Below are 15,491 nucleotides of genomic sequence, written 5' to 3'. Positions count from 1 at the left end.
TACCTGTCTTCTTTCCAAAGCCTCATGCGTCAGAGGAGGAATGTAGTCTGCATGCCCTGGACGTCAGGAGGGCGCTGGCCTTCTACATGGATAGGACAAAGCTGTTCCGTAAGTCAGTGCAGTTGTTCATTCATGTGGCAGATAGAATGAAGGGTTGCCCAGTGTCTCTGCTCAGAAGATTTTGTTCTGTATCACTGCCTGCATCTGCTACTGCAATGAGCTGGCAAACGTGCCTCTGCCGGCAATTGTGACAGCACACTCGACTAGGGCACAGGCCTAGTCAGTGGCCTTCCTGGCACAAATTCCAATCCAAGAGATCTGTAGGGCCACTACCTGGTCATCTGTCCACACATTCATGTCTCATTAGGCACTTACCCAGCAAGCTCGAGACGACGCTGGCTTTGTCAGAGCAGTGCTGCAAGCTGTACGACCGTGAACTCTGAGCCCACTTCCGTGGACACTGCTTGTGAGACACCTAGAATGGAACTGACATGAGCAAGCACTCGAAGAAAACTGTTACCTTCCTTTTCGTAACTATTGTTCAAGATGTGTTGCTCATGTCCTTTCCATTACCCGACCTCCTGCCCCTCTGTCGGAGTTGCGGGCAAGAAGGAACTGCGAGGGTGTAGGGCTGGCGGCGCCTGATATACCGACGCATGAGCACAGCACTCAAGGGGATGCCATAGCTGACCCTACGGATACTGCTAAGGCAAAAATCTCTGATGACCATGGGTGGGTTCGCGCACACCTAGAATGGAATGGACATGAGCAACACATCTCGAAGAACAACAGTTATGAAAAGGTAGGTAACTGGTTTTTTCCAAGTCATGTGAAGAGACAGAAGTGTGTGTTTTTATATAGACTGAGGGAGGCTGGCAAAATCCACTCAGACCAAATCCTTTTTAGTGGAGGCCAGATGCCTGGTTTTGTCTCAGAAACTCTGCATATTTACTGAGAGTGTCTGCAGGGAGTTTGGACAATGGAAGTGATGAAAATACAGCAAATCATAAAAAACTAAATGGTTGGCCTTTTTGGTTTGACAGGTGGTGGGGTGGGGTGGGTGAAATTGACGATAGTGAGTGCCCTTTTAATGAAGACCGAGATTGTTTTTAACAAAGCCTGCGGACATGTCAGAGAATCAAATGAGATCTTACTCATTGCTCTATTTTGAGGTGCCCTATAATACATGGTGGTGAATCCTATTGAGCGGCATACTACTCCCTTCTGATGCCTTTTTCCTGAGATGGTGCATGCTGCAAAGAGTAATAGCTTCCGAATCTAAAAATCACTATTCACAGTGGTAATATGCAAGCTGAATGGGAAGCTGCTTTCAGTAATGGAAACCAATTGGACTGCTGAGGGAAGAGGGTGAGAGAGAGAGTAGGAAATTTAACAAATGTTGTATGTCCACGCTTTCAAAGACACAATTTTGTGCTTGTGATTTTTGTTGCCTTTAATCAGAATTGGTTTTGATTGTATGACTTTAACATTTCCATTTTCTCCCCATTTGCTTTAAATTAACAAAAAGATGAGACAAGTCCACCAAAAGACAAGGGAACGTGGCGAAAAGGCATTCCAAACATCATGAGGAAGACATTTGAGAAGAAGCCATCTGCTTTAGGAACCTTTGGCGTTAGGCTTGATGACTGTCCCCCAGCTCACACCAATAAAGTATGAAAGTACAATTTTTCTTTTCACTATAGTTTGGAAATACTTGTATGTTCTTACTTGTGTGAGAGACATTTTAAAACAAAACCAACAAACTTCTCCCGCCCCTCCCCCCCACAGTATATTCCACTGATAGTCGACATATGCTGCAAATTGGTTGAAGAACGAGGCCTTGAATACACAGGTATATACAGAGTCCCTGGAAACAATGCTGCTATCTCAAATATGCAAGAGGAACTCAATAAAGGAATGACTGACATCGATGTTCATGATGATGTAAGTTGGTGTTCGCTGTATTTCCATTTAAAATAATCTCTTCTAGAAAGTTTATTATGAATATAGCAATACAGAGTCTGTCTCTCTCTCTCTCTCTTTTGAATACATAGAAATGGCGAGACTTGAATGTGATAAGCAGTTTACTGAAATCCTTCTTCAGAAAGCTCCCAGAACCACTTTTTACTAATGGTGAGTTGAGTTTGAGCTTGTTTTAGGAATTTTTTCATCAAATATTAATCCTCATTAGGGCCTTCAAATGAGTGAGAGAAAAAATCAAGTGAAAACAACCTAGTGAAGTAATAAACTTCCACATTTCTTTATTAAAAAGGCCGATGATTATGATTAAAATGGCTTACACGTGTCAGCTGACCGTAAATTTTTCTCTAACAGCCCAGGAATCACTGTAAATGGTTCCAAAACAGGAACCTACTTTGTTCATGTCTACATTGCATTGTATGTAGTAGGTTAGTGTACAGTTAGTATCCTATTAATTTTAGCCCTCTGCCAAACTAACCTAACACATTTTCCTTCCTCCTCCCCTCACTGATCTCCTCATGCTTCTGAAGTAGTTTGAAATAATGTAACCATGTGTGTCTGGATGTGTGTGTAACCACTATTCAACTTGGTAGCACAGTTGTGGGAATGGAATTTGTTGACTTTAACTGCAGATGGAGCATATGCTGTTCTTTATAGGTTTGATATAAATAGTGGGGGTTTTAAAGAATTGTGTTTAAATTAGTAGTAGGTCAATTTTTATAATCACAATCCAGTGATATTCCCAATCAAATTATTAGAATTTATCAATTTAATTTGACATAAATTCTTTGAGCTATTTTTCCACTACAGCTGCTAGATATATTATGTAAAAGTTGAAACAGGTTAACTTCTGTTTTCTACAAAACTACACTCTCTCATGCAGTAAAACAGATTTTTTCTTTTGTCAGACAAATATGCAGATTTCATAGATGCCAATAGAAAAGAAGATCCTATTGAGCGGCTGAAAACACTTAAGAGGCTGGTATGCTGACTTTGAATACATTTTAAATGCAGTACAATTTAGCACTAAAATATTTTAAACTCCATACTAAGGTTTTTTGTTTCAGATTCATGATTTACCTGAACATCATTATGAAACACTCAAGTTTCTTTCTGCACATCTGAAGACCGTAGCAGAGAATTCAGAAAAGAACAAGGTATCAAACCAAATATACAAGACGTTTTGTTCCATTTTACTTATTTAAACAAATTTCATTGTGTGGGATTATTTCAGGTGATAAACCCATCTGTGTCAATCCAGGGTTTTATTGGTTAAGGTCGGTAAAGTCAACATAAGGCCCTTTGATGTGTTGAGGAGCTTTTGGATGAGACTTGTCTGTATACAAAATGTGTACTGGTGTAACTAAAATTCATTTTTATTTACTTGAAACTGGGTACAAACCACCTGTGTGGGCACAATTAAGTTGGTTTACAACTGGCTTTATATACATATTGTTTAATTCTGTAACTTCAACATAATCAGTTGTAAACTGATTTACGTGTGCCCATGCAAGGTTTCAACAAGTTGAACTGAACAGTTCAAAACCAATTTCAGTTAAAATGGTGCGCATTTTCTGTGCAGACCTGAGAAGTCTGCTCAGTCTGTTTACTATCTGATAATTAATGTTAAAGATCTCATGAAAATAGGGGTCTGACATTTCGTTTAAAAAAGGTCTCATTCTCCCACTGCTGTGTAGTACGTTATGCTCTACTTGATTTCAGTGTTCTACAGTTCTCAAGATTGGGCCCATACTTTGTATAGTGCGTTAGGATCCTTCAGAATAAAATACTCTGGGTAAAACTTAAAAACCGCCTAAGTCTTATAGTCACATGTCATTTTGGTGTTTAAGTGTCTAAGTCTAGTTAACTTTCAGTGAGACTTAAGCTCCCAAGCGCCTACGTCGCTTTTGAAAATTGGACTTAATCTCCTAAATCACTGAAATGATTTTGAAAATTTTACCCTCTATCTAAATAAGTGTGATCGTTTGTTAAAAATAATAATCAGATTTTGTGGGTGAATAAAAGCAAACCTGTAAGAAATGACAGCACAAACCATTTATAATATACCTTTTTGTGCAATGCTAAGAGCACTGTTCAGGGTGCTGTCTGATAGTAATTAGACCTTTAGCATTTAATATATCAGAAATGTTTTGTAAAAAATTCAGCTAATGAATCCTCATAGCATAAAGAACTAGTGGTGGTGGTATCCCAGTTTTACAGAGCAGTGATCTGACTTGACCAAGGCAACACACTGAGTCAAAGCTAGGATTCGGACTCAGGACATCCAGACTTGCAGTCTTGGTCTCATTCTTGTGGATCACGGTACCCCCGTTTATTATGAGTTTATTCCATGTCATGAGCATGAGAAGATAAACTGTAAGCCACAATATATAATAAAGCATAGTAGAAGTGCTGTGCTTATTCTTAGAATCATAGAAGATTAGGGTTGGAAGAGACTTCAGGAGGTCACCTAGTCCAACCCCCTGCCCAAAGCAGGACCAACACCAACTAAATCATCCCAGCCAAGGCCTTAACCTCTAAGGATGGAGATTCCACCATCTCCCTAGGTAACCCATTCCAGTGCTTCACCACCCTCCTAGTGAAATAGTTTTTCCTAATATCTAACCTAGACCTCCCCCACTGCAACTTGAGACCATTGCTCCTCGTTCTGTCATCTGCCACCACTGAGAACAGCCGAGCTCCATCCTCTTTGGAACCCCCCTTCAGGTAGTTGAAGGCTGCTATCAAATCCCCCCTTACTCTTCTTTTCATCAGACTAAATAAGCCCAGTTCCTTCAGCCTCTCCTCATAAGTCATGTGCCCCAGCCCCTAACCATTTTCGTTGCCCTCCGCTGGACACACTCCAATTTGTCCACATCCTTTCTGTAGTGGGGGGCCCAAAACTGGACACACTACTCCAGATGTGGCCTCACCAGTGCCAAATAGAGGGGAATAATCACTTCCCTCGATCTGCTGGCAATGCTCCTACTAATACAGCCCAATATGCATTAGCCTTCTTGGCAACAAGGGCACACTGTTGATTCATATCCAGCTTCTCGTCCACTGTATTCCCCCCAGGTCCTTTTCTGTAGAACTGCAACTTAGCCAGTTGGTCTCCAGCTTGTAGCAGTGCATGGGATTCTTCCGTCCTAAGTGCAGGACTCTGCACTTCTCATTGTTGAACCTCATCCGATTTCTTTTGGCCCAATCCTCCAGTTTATCTAGGTCACTCTGGACCCTATCTCTACCCTCCAGCATATCTACCTCTTTTCCCCCCCTCCCCACCTTTAGTGTCATCTGTGAAATTGCTGAGGATTAAATCCATCCCATCATCTAGATCATTAATGAAGATGTTGAACAAAACCGGCCCCAGGACAGACCCCTGGGCTCTCCACTTGATACCGGCTGCCAACTAGAAATCAAGCTGCTGATCAGTACCTGTTGAGCCCGACGAGCTAGCCAGCTTTCTAGTCACCTTATAGTCCATTCATCCAATCTATACTTTTTTAACTTGCTTTCAAAATACTGTGGGAGATCGTAACAAGCTTTGCTAAAGTCAAGATCTATCACGTCCACTGCTTTCCCCATATCCACAGTGTCAGTTATCTCCTCATAGAAGGCAGTCAGGTTGGTCAGGCATGACTTGCCCTTGGTGAATCCATGTTTATTGTTCCTGATCACCTTCCTCTCTTCCAAGTGCTTCAAAATGGATTCCTTGAGGACCTGCTCCATGATTTTTCCAGAGACTGAGGTGAGGCTGACCAGTCTGTAGTTCCCTGGATTCTCCTTCTTCCCTTTTTTAAACATGGGCACTATATTTGCCTTTTTCCAGTTGTCCGGGACCTGCCCCAATCACCACGAATTTTCAAAGATAATGGCCAGTGGCTCTGCAATCACATCCGCCAACTTCCTCAGCACTCTCTGATGCAGTGCATCCGGCCCCATGGACCTGTGCATGTCCAGCTTTTCTAAATAGTCTTTAACTTCTTCTTTCACCACTGAGGGCTGCTCACCTCCTCCCCAAACTGCATTGAGTACTTCAGCTTTTTCCACATCATCTGTCACTTGGTTGCCTCCCCCATTCAGTAAGGGTCCCACACTTTCCCTGACCACCTTGTTGCTAACATACCTATAGAAACCCTTCTTGTTACCCTTTACATCCCTTGCTAGCTGCAACTCTAATTGTGCTTTGGCCTTCCTGATTACACCCCTCCATGCTCGAGCAATATTTTTATACTCCTCCCTTGTCATCTGTCCAGATTTCCACTTCTTGTAAGCTTCCTTTTTGTGTTTAAGATCACCGAAGATTTCTCTGTTAAGGCAAACTGGTCGCCTGCCATATTTGCTATTCTTTCTGCACCTCGGGATGGTTTTGTTCCTGCGCCTTCAATAAGGCTTCTTTAAAATACAGCCAGCTCTCCTGGACTCCCTTTCCCCTCATATTAGCCTCCCAGGGGATCCTGCCCATCAGTTCTCTGACGGAGTCAGTCTGCTTTTCTGAAGTCCAGGGTCCATATTCTGTTGCTCTCCTTTCTTCCTTTTGTCAGGATCCTGAACTCGACCATCTCATGGTCACTGCTGCCCAGGTTGCCACCCACTTTTACTTCCCCTACCAATTCTTCCCTGTTTGTGAGCAGCAGGTCAAGAGGAGCACGGCCCCTACTTGGTTCCTCCAGCACTTGCACCAGGAAGTTGTCACCAACACACTCCAAAAACTTTCTGGATTGTCTGTGCACTGCTATATTGCTATCCCAGCAGATGTCAGGGTGATTGAAGTCCCCCATGAGAACCAGGATCTGTGATCTGAAAACTTCTGTTAGTTGTCCGAAGAAAGCCTCGTCTACCTCATCCTCCTGGTCTGGTGGTCTATAGCAGATGCCCACCACAACATCACCCTTATTGCTCTCACCTCTAAACTTAACCCAAAGAGACTCAACAGGCTTTTCTCCAGTTTCAAACTGGAGCTCTGAGCAATCATACTGTTCTCTTACATACAGTGCAACTCCTCCACCTTTTCTCCCCCGCCTGTCCTTCCTGAACAGTTTATACCCATCCATGACAGTGCTCCAATCATATGAGTTACCTCACCAAGTCTCTGTTATTCCAGTCGCAGCATAGTTAGTTGACTGTGTCAGGACTTCCAATTCTTTCTGTTTGTTTCCCAGGCTTCTTGCATTCATGTACAGGCACCTAAGATAACTAGACGAACGCTCTACTTTCTCAGTATGAATCAGGCGGCCTCCCCTGTTGCACCCTCCTCCTTGTGTTTCCTCCCAGTATCCCATTTACCTCCGGGCTTAGGTCACCATCCCCCGGCGAAACTAGTTTAAAGCCCTCCTCACTAAAAGTTAGCAAGCCTACCTGTAAAGATGCTCTCCCGTCTCTTCGTTAGGTGGATCCCATCTCTTCCTAGCAATCCTTCTTCCTGAAACAACATCCTATGGTGGAAGAATCCAAAGCCCTCTCTCCGACACCACCTGCACAACCACACATTTACCTCCACAATTTGATGGTTCCTACCTTGGCCTTTTCCTTCAACAGGGAGGATGGACAAGAACACGACTTGTGCCTCAGACTCCTTTATCCTTCTTCCCAGAGCCATGTAGTCTACAGTGACCTGCATACTTGCTTATGGCTTTTGTCGTAAGGTGCAGTTTAAAAAGCAGATGATCTATAGAATGAGTGGTTTGTGTGCTGAGGAGATTATCTGACACATTTGGGTATTTAAGTATGATAGACTCTCACATAAGGTCCAAAATGCTGGCTGCCATCTCCAGAGGTGAATGGGAGTGGAATGGGTTCTGTGCATCATAGGCTAGGGTGTGCACAGACCGTGGAGATTTCCATACCTTTTGAGAGAAGTGTTTGATTAGTAACTGAAATTCTTCCCTGGTCGAATAAAACACTTTGAGATAAAATACAGTTTGGAAGTTTCCCAGTACTTAAGGTATCTAGAAGATGCTTAAATACCTTAATTAGAAGGCACTGTTTTTTACAGTTACTATTTTTACATAATCTAGTTTTTATGTAAAATCAATAATGCAGGTGGAAGATATGAGAGTCCTTTTTTAATTTAGCTTTTCCCTGGTTGTAAACAACAGTTTGGGTTCTGAACTCCAATAAAGGAGTATATGTTCCACTGTACAGAAGTGGACCAGGTTTTGTATAGAGGCATCTTCGCCTTTTTATCTGAAATGTACATTTTATAAAAGGTTTAATGTAAAAAAGTTATGTATCAGACTTCCTGGCATGGTAATATGAGCACTACTGAAAATCTTTTGAATGTCATTAGTTCAACTGGCTTCAAAAACAACAGCAGTAATAGCTATAAAACTGGTTCTTATGCATTGCACAAATTAAGACTAAGTTAGATAGACTATTAGAAAGCTTCAGTGGCACTTAATGTATTTTATTGTAATGGGTATTTATTGTATATCCCTATTATAAATGTGTAATGCAGATCTACTTCCATTACTTGATAGATGGAACCAAGAAACCTGGCTATAGTGTTTGGTCCAACCCTTGTGAGGACATCTGAAGACAACATGACACACATGGTTACTCATATGCCAGACCAGTACAAAATTGTAGAAACACTTATCCAAAAAGTAAGTGAATTCATTTCATTATTTAAAAAAAAAAATGACATGGACAGACCTGCTTTCACATATTACACAAGTTTGGCTCTGAGTTTTGTCCCTGGAGTTGTTTTCTCAAAATTGTCCTTTTTAGTGATGTCCACATTTGATTGTTTCACTTCCTGTGGGGTTTTCACTTTTTTTATTTTAAATTGTAGCATGACTGGTTTTTCACAGAAGATGGTGCCGAGGAGCCTCTTGTAAGTATTGTTCCTTAAATATTTGTGTTCTAATTCATTTTAGTTTAGAACACAGTTCAGATATCCTTAGAATGCATATTTCTTGCTGCACCATTGTATGCTTTGCTCTTCAGAAACACCTTTCTAGCTTTCCAGTCACTGCAGTAATAAAAGAACTAATAAGTTCCATGTGTTTTTGTTAAAAGCAATGTGGAAAAATTAGAGCTCATGAGGAAACTGTCCTCAGGTGAAATAGTGCTGTTTTCTAAATGTTGTTGAATCTTAATGAACTAATTGTGAAACGATGATGAAGAGATCTTTGTTTATTAACTGTAGACAACAGTTCAGGAGGAAAACACTGTAGAATCTCAGCCAGTGCCAAACATAGATCATTTACTCACCAACATTGGAAGGACGGGAGTATCTCCTGGAGACGTATCAGGTAACTCTTGCCTGGACAGTGTTAGTCCGTAGGCTAGAATAACCTACTCTATTAATTCACTGTAATTTTCTATTTTCTTTTACTAATAAGTTGGGTTTCTTTCTTCTAAACAATCATGAGTATTTTTAAGTGTCTATAGTGGTGCTTGTATGCAGTGGGGTTGTCGCCGTGTTGGTTCCAGGATATTACAAGGGCAAGGTGGGTGAGGTAATATCTTTTATTGGATCAACCTCTGTTGGTGAGAGAGACAAGCTTTTGAGCTTACACAGAGCTGTATGATATAGATTGGAAAGCTTTGCTGACAAATAGAAGTGTAATCGTTGAAAGACTGAGGGCCAACAAGCATACACACACTGTTTTATTTATTAACAATTTTCCATGTAATAATCATCACAAGGTCAAATAGATATGTACTGCTGTATAAGTGGTTGCTGTGATGGCAGAAAGTTTTACCTTCTACACTGTTCTAAATAGATCTTCGTCCCAAAGTTAGGAATGCAGTTAAAACTTGTTACTTTGCTTGTCAACAGATGACATTTTCATAAGTATACTGCAATATTTTTATATTAAAGCTGATTTCCTTCTGTTTATCAATTGCCATCCTGTCGGTTTGGCTAAGTACTAGCATTGCAGGCGTGTTCTTGGTGACTCTTTTACCCTCACTGTACTGTTGCACTAACCCAGCATGTTTCCCACAAAAGGTATCCCTTTGTCTCTAGCTTTTGTTTTAGTTTTTCAAGGGTTGTTCAGCACTTACTGAAACAGTCACTCTATACCGATGTTGAAACAGGTGAAGTGGGAGGAGTCTATCACACGGTGATGTCACTAGTGGATTCTGTGATGTCACTCATGGACAGCTGGAACTGTAGGAAGAAGGAGGACTGTTGCCCACATTGTAGCTGCCTTGTCTGCAGAAACCCCCATTTCTTGTAAATGCCAAAAAAAAAAAAAAAAAAAAAAATTGATCTGTGCTGTAAATTTTCTTTTAAGAGTATTTTAAACAGATCAATGCTACTTTTTAAAAGTCTTTCTGCTGTTTCTTGTTATTTCTGAAGCAGACCCTGAGGAGGAATAGCATGGTATGGTCCACCAGTTTTTCTAGTCATAAAGCATTAGCCATGTGTCAAAAAGGGGTGTGGCATGGGGCTCAGCTCTTTAATTCTGGGGAAAAAGTCCCCCAAAAGTTGGAAAATGTCAAAGAAAACATGTTCTGGTCATTGTGCTAGCCCTTTCCTACCCCCTTTATAACTGTATAACCTCAATTTTTGCTAGACAATAAAATGATGGTGTTCATTTTTCATTTCATAATAACGCTTGTTATAGAGAAATACAAAACTGGTAGCAGCTGTACTCTAGCTAGGTAAAAGTAAAATTTCACCAATATGTTACTCAGAGGAGAATACAGATGTAAAATTGGGGTTTAAAACAAAGCACAATGTTAAAATGCTACTTCTTATGTCAAATAACTTTTAATAGTTTGACAAAATGAATGCAACCATGAGAACCTCAATTTGCAGCTAGGGCAGCCAGCAATATTAAGATGTTCAGTTTTGCATTGTGTATCGCATCAGTCATAGGAGAGTACCCAGGACAATCCTGAAAAGGTCTCTCAGCTGCAGTTTTGCAGGGCTGTACACTTAAAACATGAAATAAACATTAGTATCTTTGTTTTTTATTTAGAAGAACAGGGCTCCTTTGCCATTCCTGTCATTGAGCGGGTTCTGCCTACAATTCACAGCATCCTTTCATGGCGGTGGCTTTCTGTGGTGCAGCTTGCATCTTTGTGAGCTCTGATTATCCACTCTGTTCTGGTTTTTATTTGCTCTCACATTTTGGTCTGTGCTTGTTTTTTTTTAATTTCTCCCCCGCCCCCATAAGTCCAGCATTGTCTGTAGCAAAAACAAATTTTTCACAGAACTGACCATATTATATCTGATTTTTTTCCCACAGACTCCGCTACTAGTGACTCAGCAAAATCTAAGGTAAATCTTTTGTGAAATTATAAAGAATAAACTTCTAATCTATTTTAGATCTTTGCATTTTGTTGCATTGGTTGTTTATACATGGATACATATGGCATTATTTAAGATTTTATTGTAAACACGTGGTGCTATATTCAATATTCCTTCTCCAATTAATTTTGGAGCATGAAAGTGGAAAAAGTCTCATTTGCAAAGATTGACTCTCATGATGAAGGGAAGCTACAAACTCTGAAGCAACGTTTGTTACAATTGGGGTCTCTATGCTATAAACTACTGTTTATTTATACATCTTGTTTAGGCTATATAGTATTGCTTGCCTGCGGTTGACACTCAGACTAGTGTAACAACTTTTGCATGTCTGTCTCTATTTCAGTCTGTAAAGTATGTGTAGAATACAAGGGCAGCTTCTGCTGAAGGTCATGGATCCTAGCTCCCTAAGAAGCCAACTGGTATAGCCAAAGATTTCTCTGCTCAAACCCATTAGAAAGCACTTTTGAGGTAGCGAGGATAGTCTTGTGGGTATGATACAGGACTGGGACTCAGGAGCTTAGATCCAATTGCAGGCTCAGCCACAGACTTTTTATAGGTATGTCTACATTGCAGTTAAAAACCTGCAGCTGGCCCAGGCTATGGAGCTGTTTACTGGCAGTGTAGACATCCAGGTTCAGGCTGGAGCCCAGGCATTAGGACCCTGTGAGATGGGAAGGTTCCAAACATCTACCCTGCCATTAAACAGCCCCTTAGCCTGAGCTCTGTGAGCCCGAGTCAGCTGACAGGGACCAGCCATGGGTGTCTAATTGCAGTGTAGACATACCCTATATCAGTGGTTCTTAACCAGGGGTCCCCTGGGGGGCCATGTGCAGGTTTCAGGGGATCCTCCAAGGATGGTTGGCATTAGACTCGCTAGGGCCCAGTGCAGAAAGCCAAAGCCCTACAGTGCAGGACTGCAGCCCGGGGCCCCAAGCCCCATCACCCAGGGCTCAAGCCAAAGCCTGAGAAACTTAGCTTCCTGGTGCCCCCTGTGGGACGGGGCTCCGGACTATTGCCCTGCTTGCTACCCCTTAATGCCGGCCCTGGCTTTTATATGCAGAAAAACAGTTGTTTTGGCACAGCTGGGCCATGGAGTTTTTATAGCATGTTGGGGGGGCTCAGAAAGAAAAAGGTTGAGAACCCCTGTCCTATATGACTGTAGGCCAGTCTTTTCATCTAGCCTGTGCTTCAATTCCCCATCTCTGTAAAACGGGAATAATACTTCCCTACCTAACAGTGGTGTGAAAATAAAATCTTTTAGTGTTGTGAGGCACTTGCAGCCATCACCATCGTGGGGTCTGAGTATCTAGCTATGTAATGCTTATATTGCAAGTGAGATTTCCACTTCCCTTAAGGCTTATTGTACTCACTTCGTCAGCATTTGTAATTGCTAGGTTGTAACTCAGCACAACTGCAAGTGAGTGGACAGGCTCAGCAGCTGCCACTTTTGTTTTAAACAAAAACTATTTTTGGTGGGGGAACCCCAAAACTTTAATGCCTTGTGGTCAGCGGCATGCTCCTCCTTTGGGATGCTGCATGCTAATTACTGATCAGGATTTTCAAGATTCTGGAGGGTTGTCCCCTCTACTGCTCTTCTCTGGTAGACTAAACTTTTCATTCCTGAGGTCAGCCAGGGAGAGAGAGCGAGAGAGACTAGAAATATGGATGAGTAGTTAGATGCAAATAAATGGCACCTACAGGTCTTGTTAAGAGCAGACTGCTCAGCCCTGGAAATGCCAACCTGCAAACTTAAGAGTCTTGCTATTTTAAGTATCAGAGGGGTAGCCGTGTTAGTCTGGATCGTTAAAAAGGGGCAAAGAGTCCTGTGGCACCTTATAGACTAACAGATGTATTGGAGCATAAGCTTTCATGGGTGAATATTCACCCACGAAAGCTTATGCTCCAATACGTCTTTTAGTCTATAAGGTGCCACAGGACTCTGTCGATTTTGGTCATTTTAAAGCTTCCCTGACTGATGTAAGCAACTGACTTACCTTATTTATGTCGTCATTATTATTATTTTTTCCTAGTAATGCCTACAGGGTGCTAGGCAATGATGACATGTAGGAGGGGGCTTGGTCCTTACTCCCAAAGAATATTTTCTTATTCTTAAGGTGTCCTAAAAAGGAGGAAAAATAATTAGGATCATCTCTCCCCGCTGGCCTCTCCTCTTCTTTTTTTTTTTTTTTTTTTTCTGCTTTGTGATGTACAAAGGCAGACTTAAATTTGTGCCTATTTTTTACATTTTTTATGATGTTAGCACTCTACTGCGTCTCCACTGATGAGTCTTCCAGTCTAGAGACAACCAGAGTTTTTAAGAGTGTGAGCTGGGTAGTTCAGAGGGAGAGGAATCGTGAGTCAGACTAGTTTTTGTTATCTACATTGACCAGTTAACATTTGGAACAAAGGAAGACTTTGTTAAATCAGAAACATCACCGCTTCAGTGGATTTATTAACAGTAAAAATTCTCAGAAACCTCCACCAGTGGCCCTTCGGCAAAACCAAAGAAGACCGAATTCGGCATTGTTTTTACCCTAAGACATGGTCTACATTTGAAAGTTTTCTCGGTCTAACTTTGGGTTGGGGTGTGATTTTCTTTTTTAAGTCAAAATAGTTATACCAGTAAACACCATAGTGTGGATACCAGTTTATACCAGTGAGACTGGAATAAAAGTGACTATATTGGTATAGTTATTTCCCTTCGTGTACAGAAATTGTTATTACTGTATAAAGCACCTTTATACTGATAGAACTGCACCCAAATTAGGAGGTTGTACCACTTTAACTATAGCAGTATTATTAAAGCGGTACAACTGTCTAATGTGGACAAGGCTTAAGAAAATTAAGCAGAAAAATCACTTAAATCAAACATGTACCCCCTAAAACTTTCAGACTGCCTTTAACTAAGAAACGAAACCAAAAAGGGTGTACAAAATTTTAAGGAAAATCTTCTGTGGTGCATCTTTAATTGTAGTGATAATTAAAACCAAACAAACACAAAGGATTGTCCCTAAGTACCTCACCACTCACCTTGCCATAAGCATCCCATTAATTTTTTGTAGAAGTCATGGTGGAAGTGGGCCCTCGGAATGGACTTGAACGTGGAGAGGGTTGTGGCCTTGAGGACGAGTTCAGGGAGGGAGTTCCATGCATAGGGAGTGGCCTTGGAGAAAGCCTAGGGATTCTTGTGGCAGAAGCAGACAGATGGAGGGCTGAGGTCAGTGGGATTGAAGTCAGGTGGAAGGGTGACACAAAAAGAAATAGAGGCAGAGCTATACAGGACCTTGAAAGCAAGCACAAGCAGCTTGAATTTGATGCAGAGGAGGAGGGGGAACCAGTGAAAGGATTCCTAGAGGGGGTACCATGGACAGATGAACAGGCAAGGAAAATTTATCTTAACCCCTGTATTGCATGGCGTGGAGGGGAGTAACTGATCAGGGAGGCCTGAGAAGAGGTCACACGAATCTAAACAGGAGATGAGGGCATAAGCAAGAGCTTAAGCTAGAGAGAAGGAAAGAAAAGCTGTATCTCTTGAGTGCCTTGGAAGCAGCAGCAGAATTTGAGCAGGGCTTAGGTAATATGGAGCAAGGGAAAAGGAAGAGTCAGATATTACCCTCCCCCAGCTGAATAATGTGGAGATTTGTGGTGGTGTCATTAGTGCCAGAGAATCTGGGGAGCAGAGAATGCTTCATGGCCAAAACTGATCTTCCCTGTGTTATGCTTAAATTGATGATGAGATACGTTCAGAAGGCACTGTCAGAAAGATGGGCCTAGATCTGGGATTGGATGGACGGAAACAAGTCAGGAGTGGAAAGGTATATGTAAGTCGTCAGCATGGAGATGGTAGCTGAAGCTGTATGAGATCACTCAAAGAAAGGGGTGTAAAGTGAGAAGAGGGAGGGACTGAAGTTAGAGCCTTGCAGAATGTTCTCTGTCAAACAAATCACACAAGATGCTGATGTTGGAGAGGGTCTTTTTAGGCTCCCTGGAGTCTCCTTAACAAGTTAATCAAGCACCCAGTTAATAACTGCAGTTGGACTGTGGCAAGTCAGAGGGATTCTGCTGCAAAGTGGGGAAGGGGAGGATGCAGGGTGCCCAGTGTGGCAGTGAAGGCCCCACACACAGAGCAGAGCAATGTTCCCTGAAGAAACAGGAGTGAGCACTGTGGCTTTGGAGACCAGAATACCCATATAAAATCTTAAACCAATGGCACACATGTACATGCTTTAACTGCTAACCT

At 41.8% G+C, this 15,491-nt stretch overlaps 1 protein-coding gene across 2 annotated transcripts in view; it reads left to right on the top strand.

The window, feature by feature from the left end:
- ARHGAP21 (Rho GTPase activating protein 21) overlaps positions 1–15,491 on the top strand; it is an 85,124-nt gene that overhangs the window by 67,053 nt on the left and 2,580 nt on the right. For both annotated transcript variants that reach the window (XM_029910962.1, XM_029910963.1), the window contains 9 exons: positions 1,529–1,671; positions 1,789–1,944; positions 2,055–2,133; positions 2,889–2,962; positions 3,048–3,137; positions 8,463–8,588; positions 8,777–8,818; positions 9,134–9,239; positions 11,190–11,221. In XM_029910962.1, coding sequence (XP_029766822.1) covers positions 1,529–1,671; positions 1,789–1,944; positions 2,055–2,133; positions 2,889–2,962; positions 3,048–3,137; positions 8,463–8,588; positions 8,777–8,818; positions 9,134–9,239; positions 11,190–11,221 — 848 coding nt within the window. The remainder of the gene's footprint in view (positions 1–1,528; positions 1,672–1,788; positions 1,945–2,054; positions 2,134–2,888; positions 2,963–3,047; positions 3,138–8,462; positions 8,589–8,776; positions 8,819–9,133; positions 9,240–11,189; positions 11,222–15,491) is intronic.

Source organism: Terrapene carolina, unplaced genomic scaffold, assembly GCF_002925995.2.
Source record: "Terrapene carolina triunguis isolate 2854851 unplaced genomic scaffold, T_m_triunguis-2.0 Scaffold84, whole genome shotgun sequence".
Lineage (NCBI taxonomy): Eukaryota > Metazoa > Chordata > Testudines > Emydidae > Terrapene > Terrapene triunguis.
The sequence above is the reverse complement of the archived record's forward strand: the minus strand, read 5'-3'. Positions and strand labels throughout refer to the sequence as shown.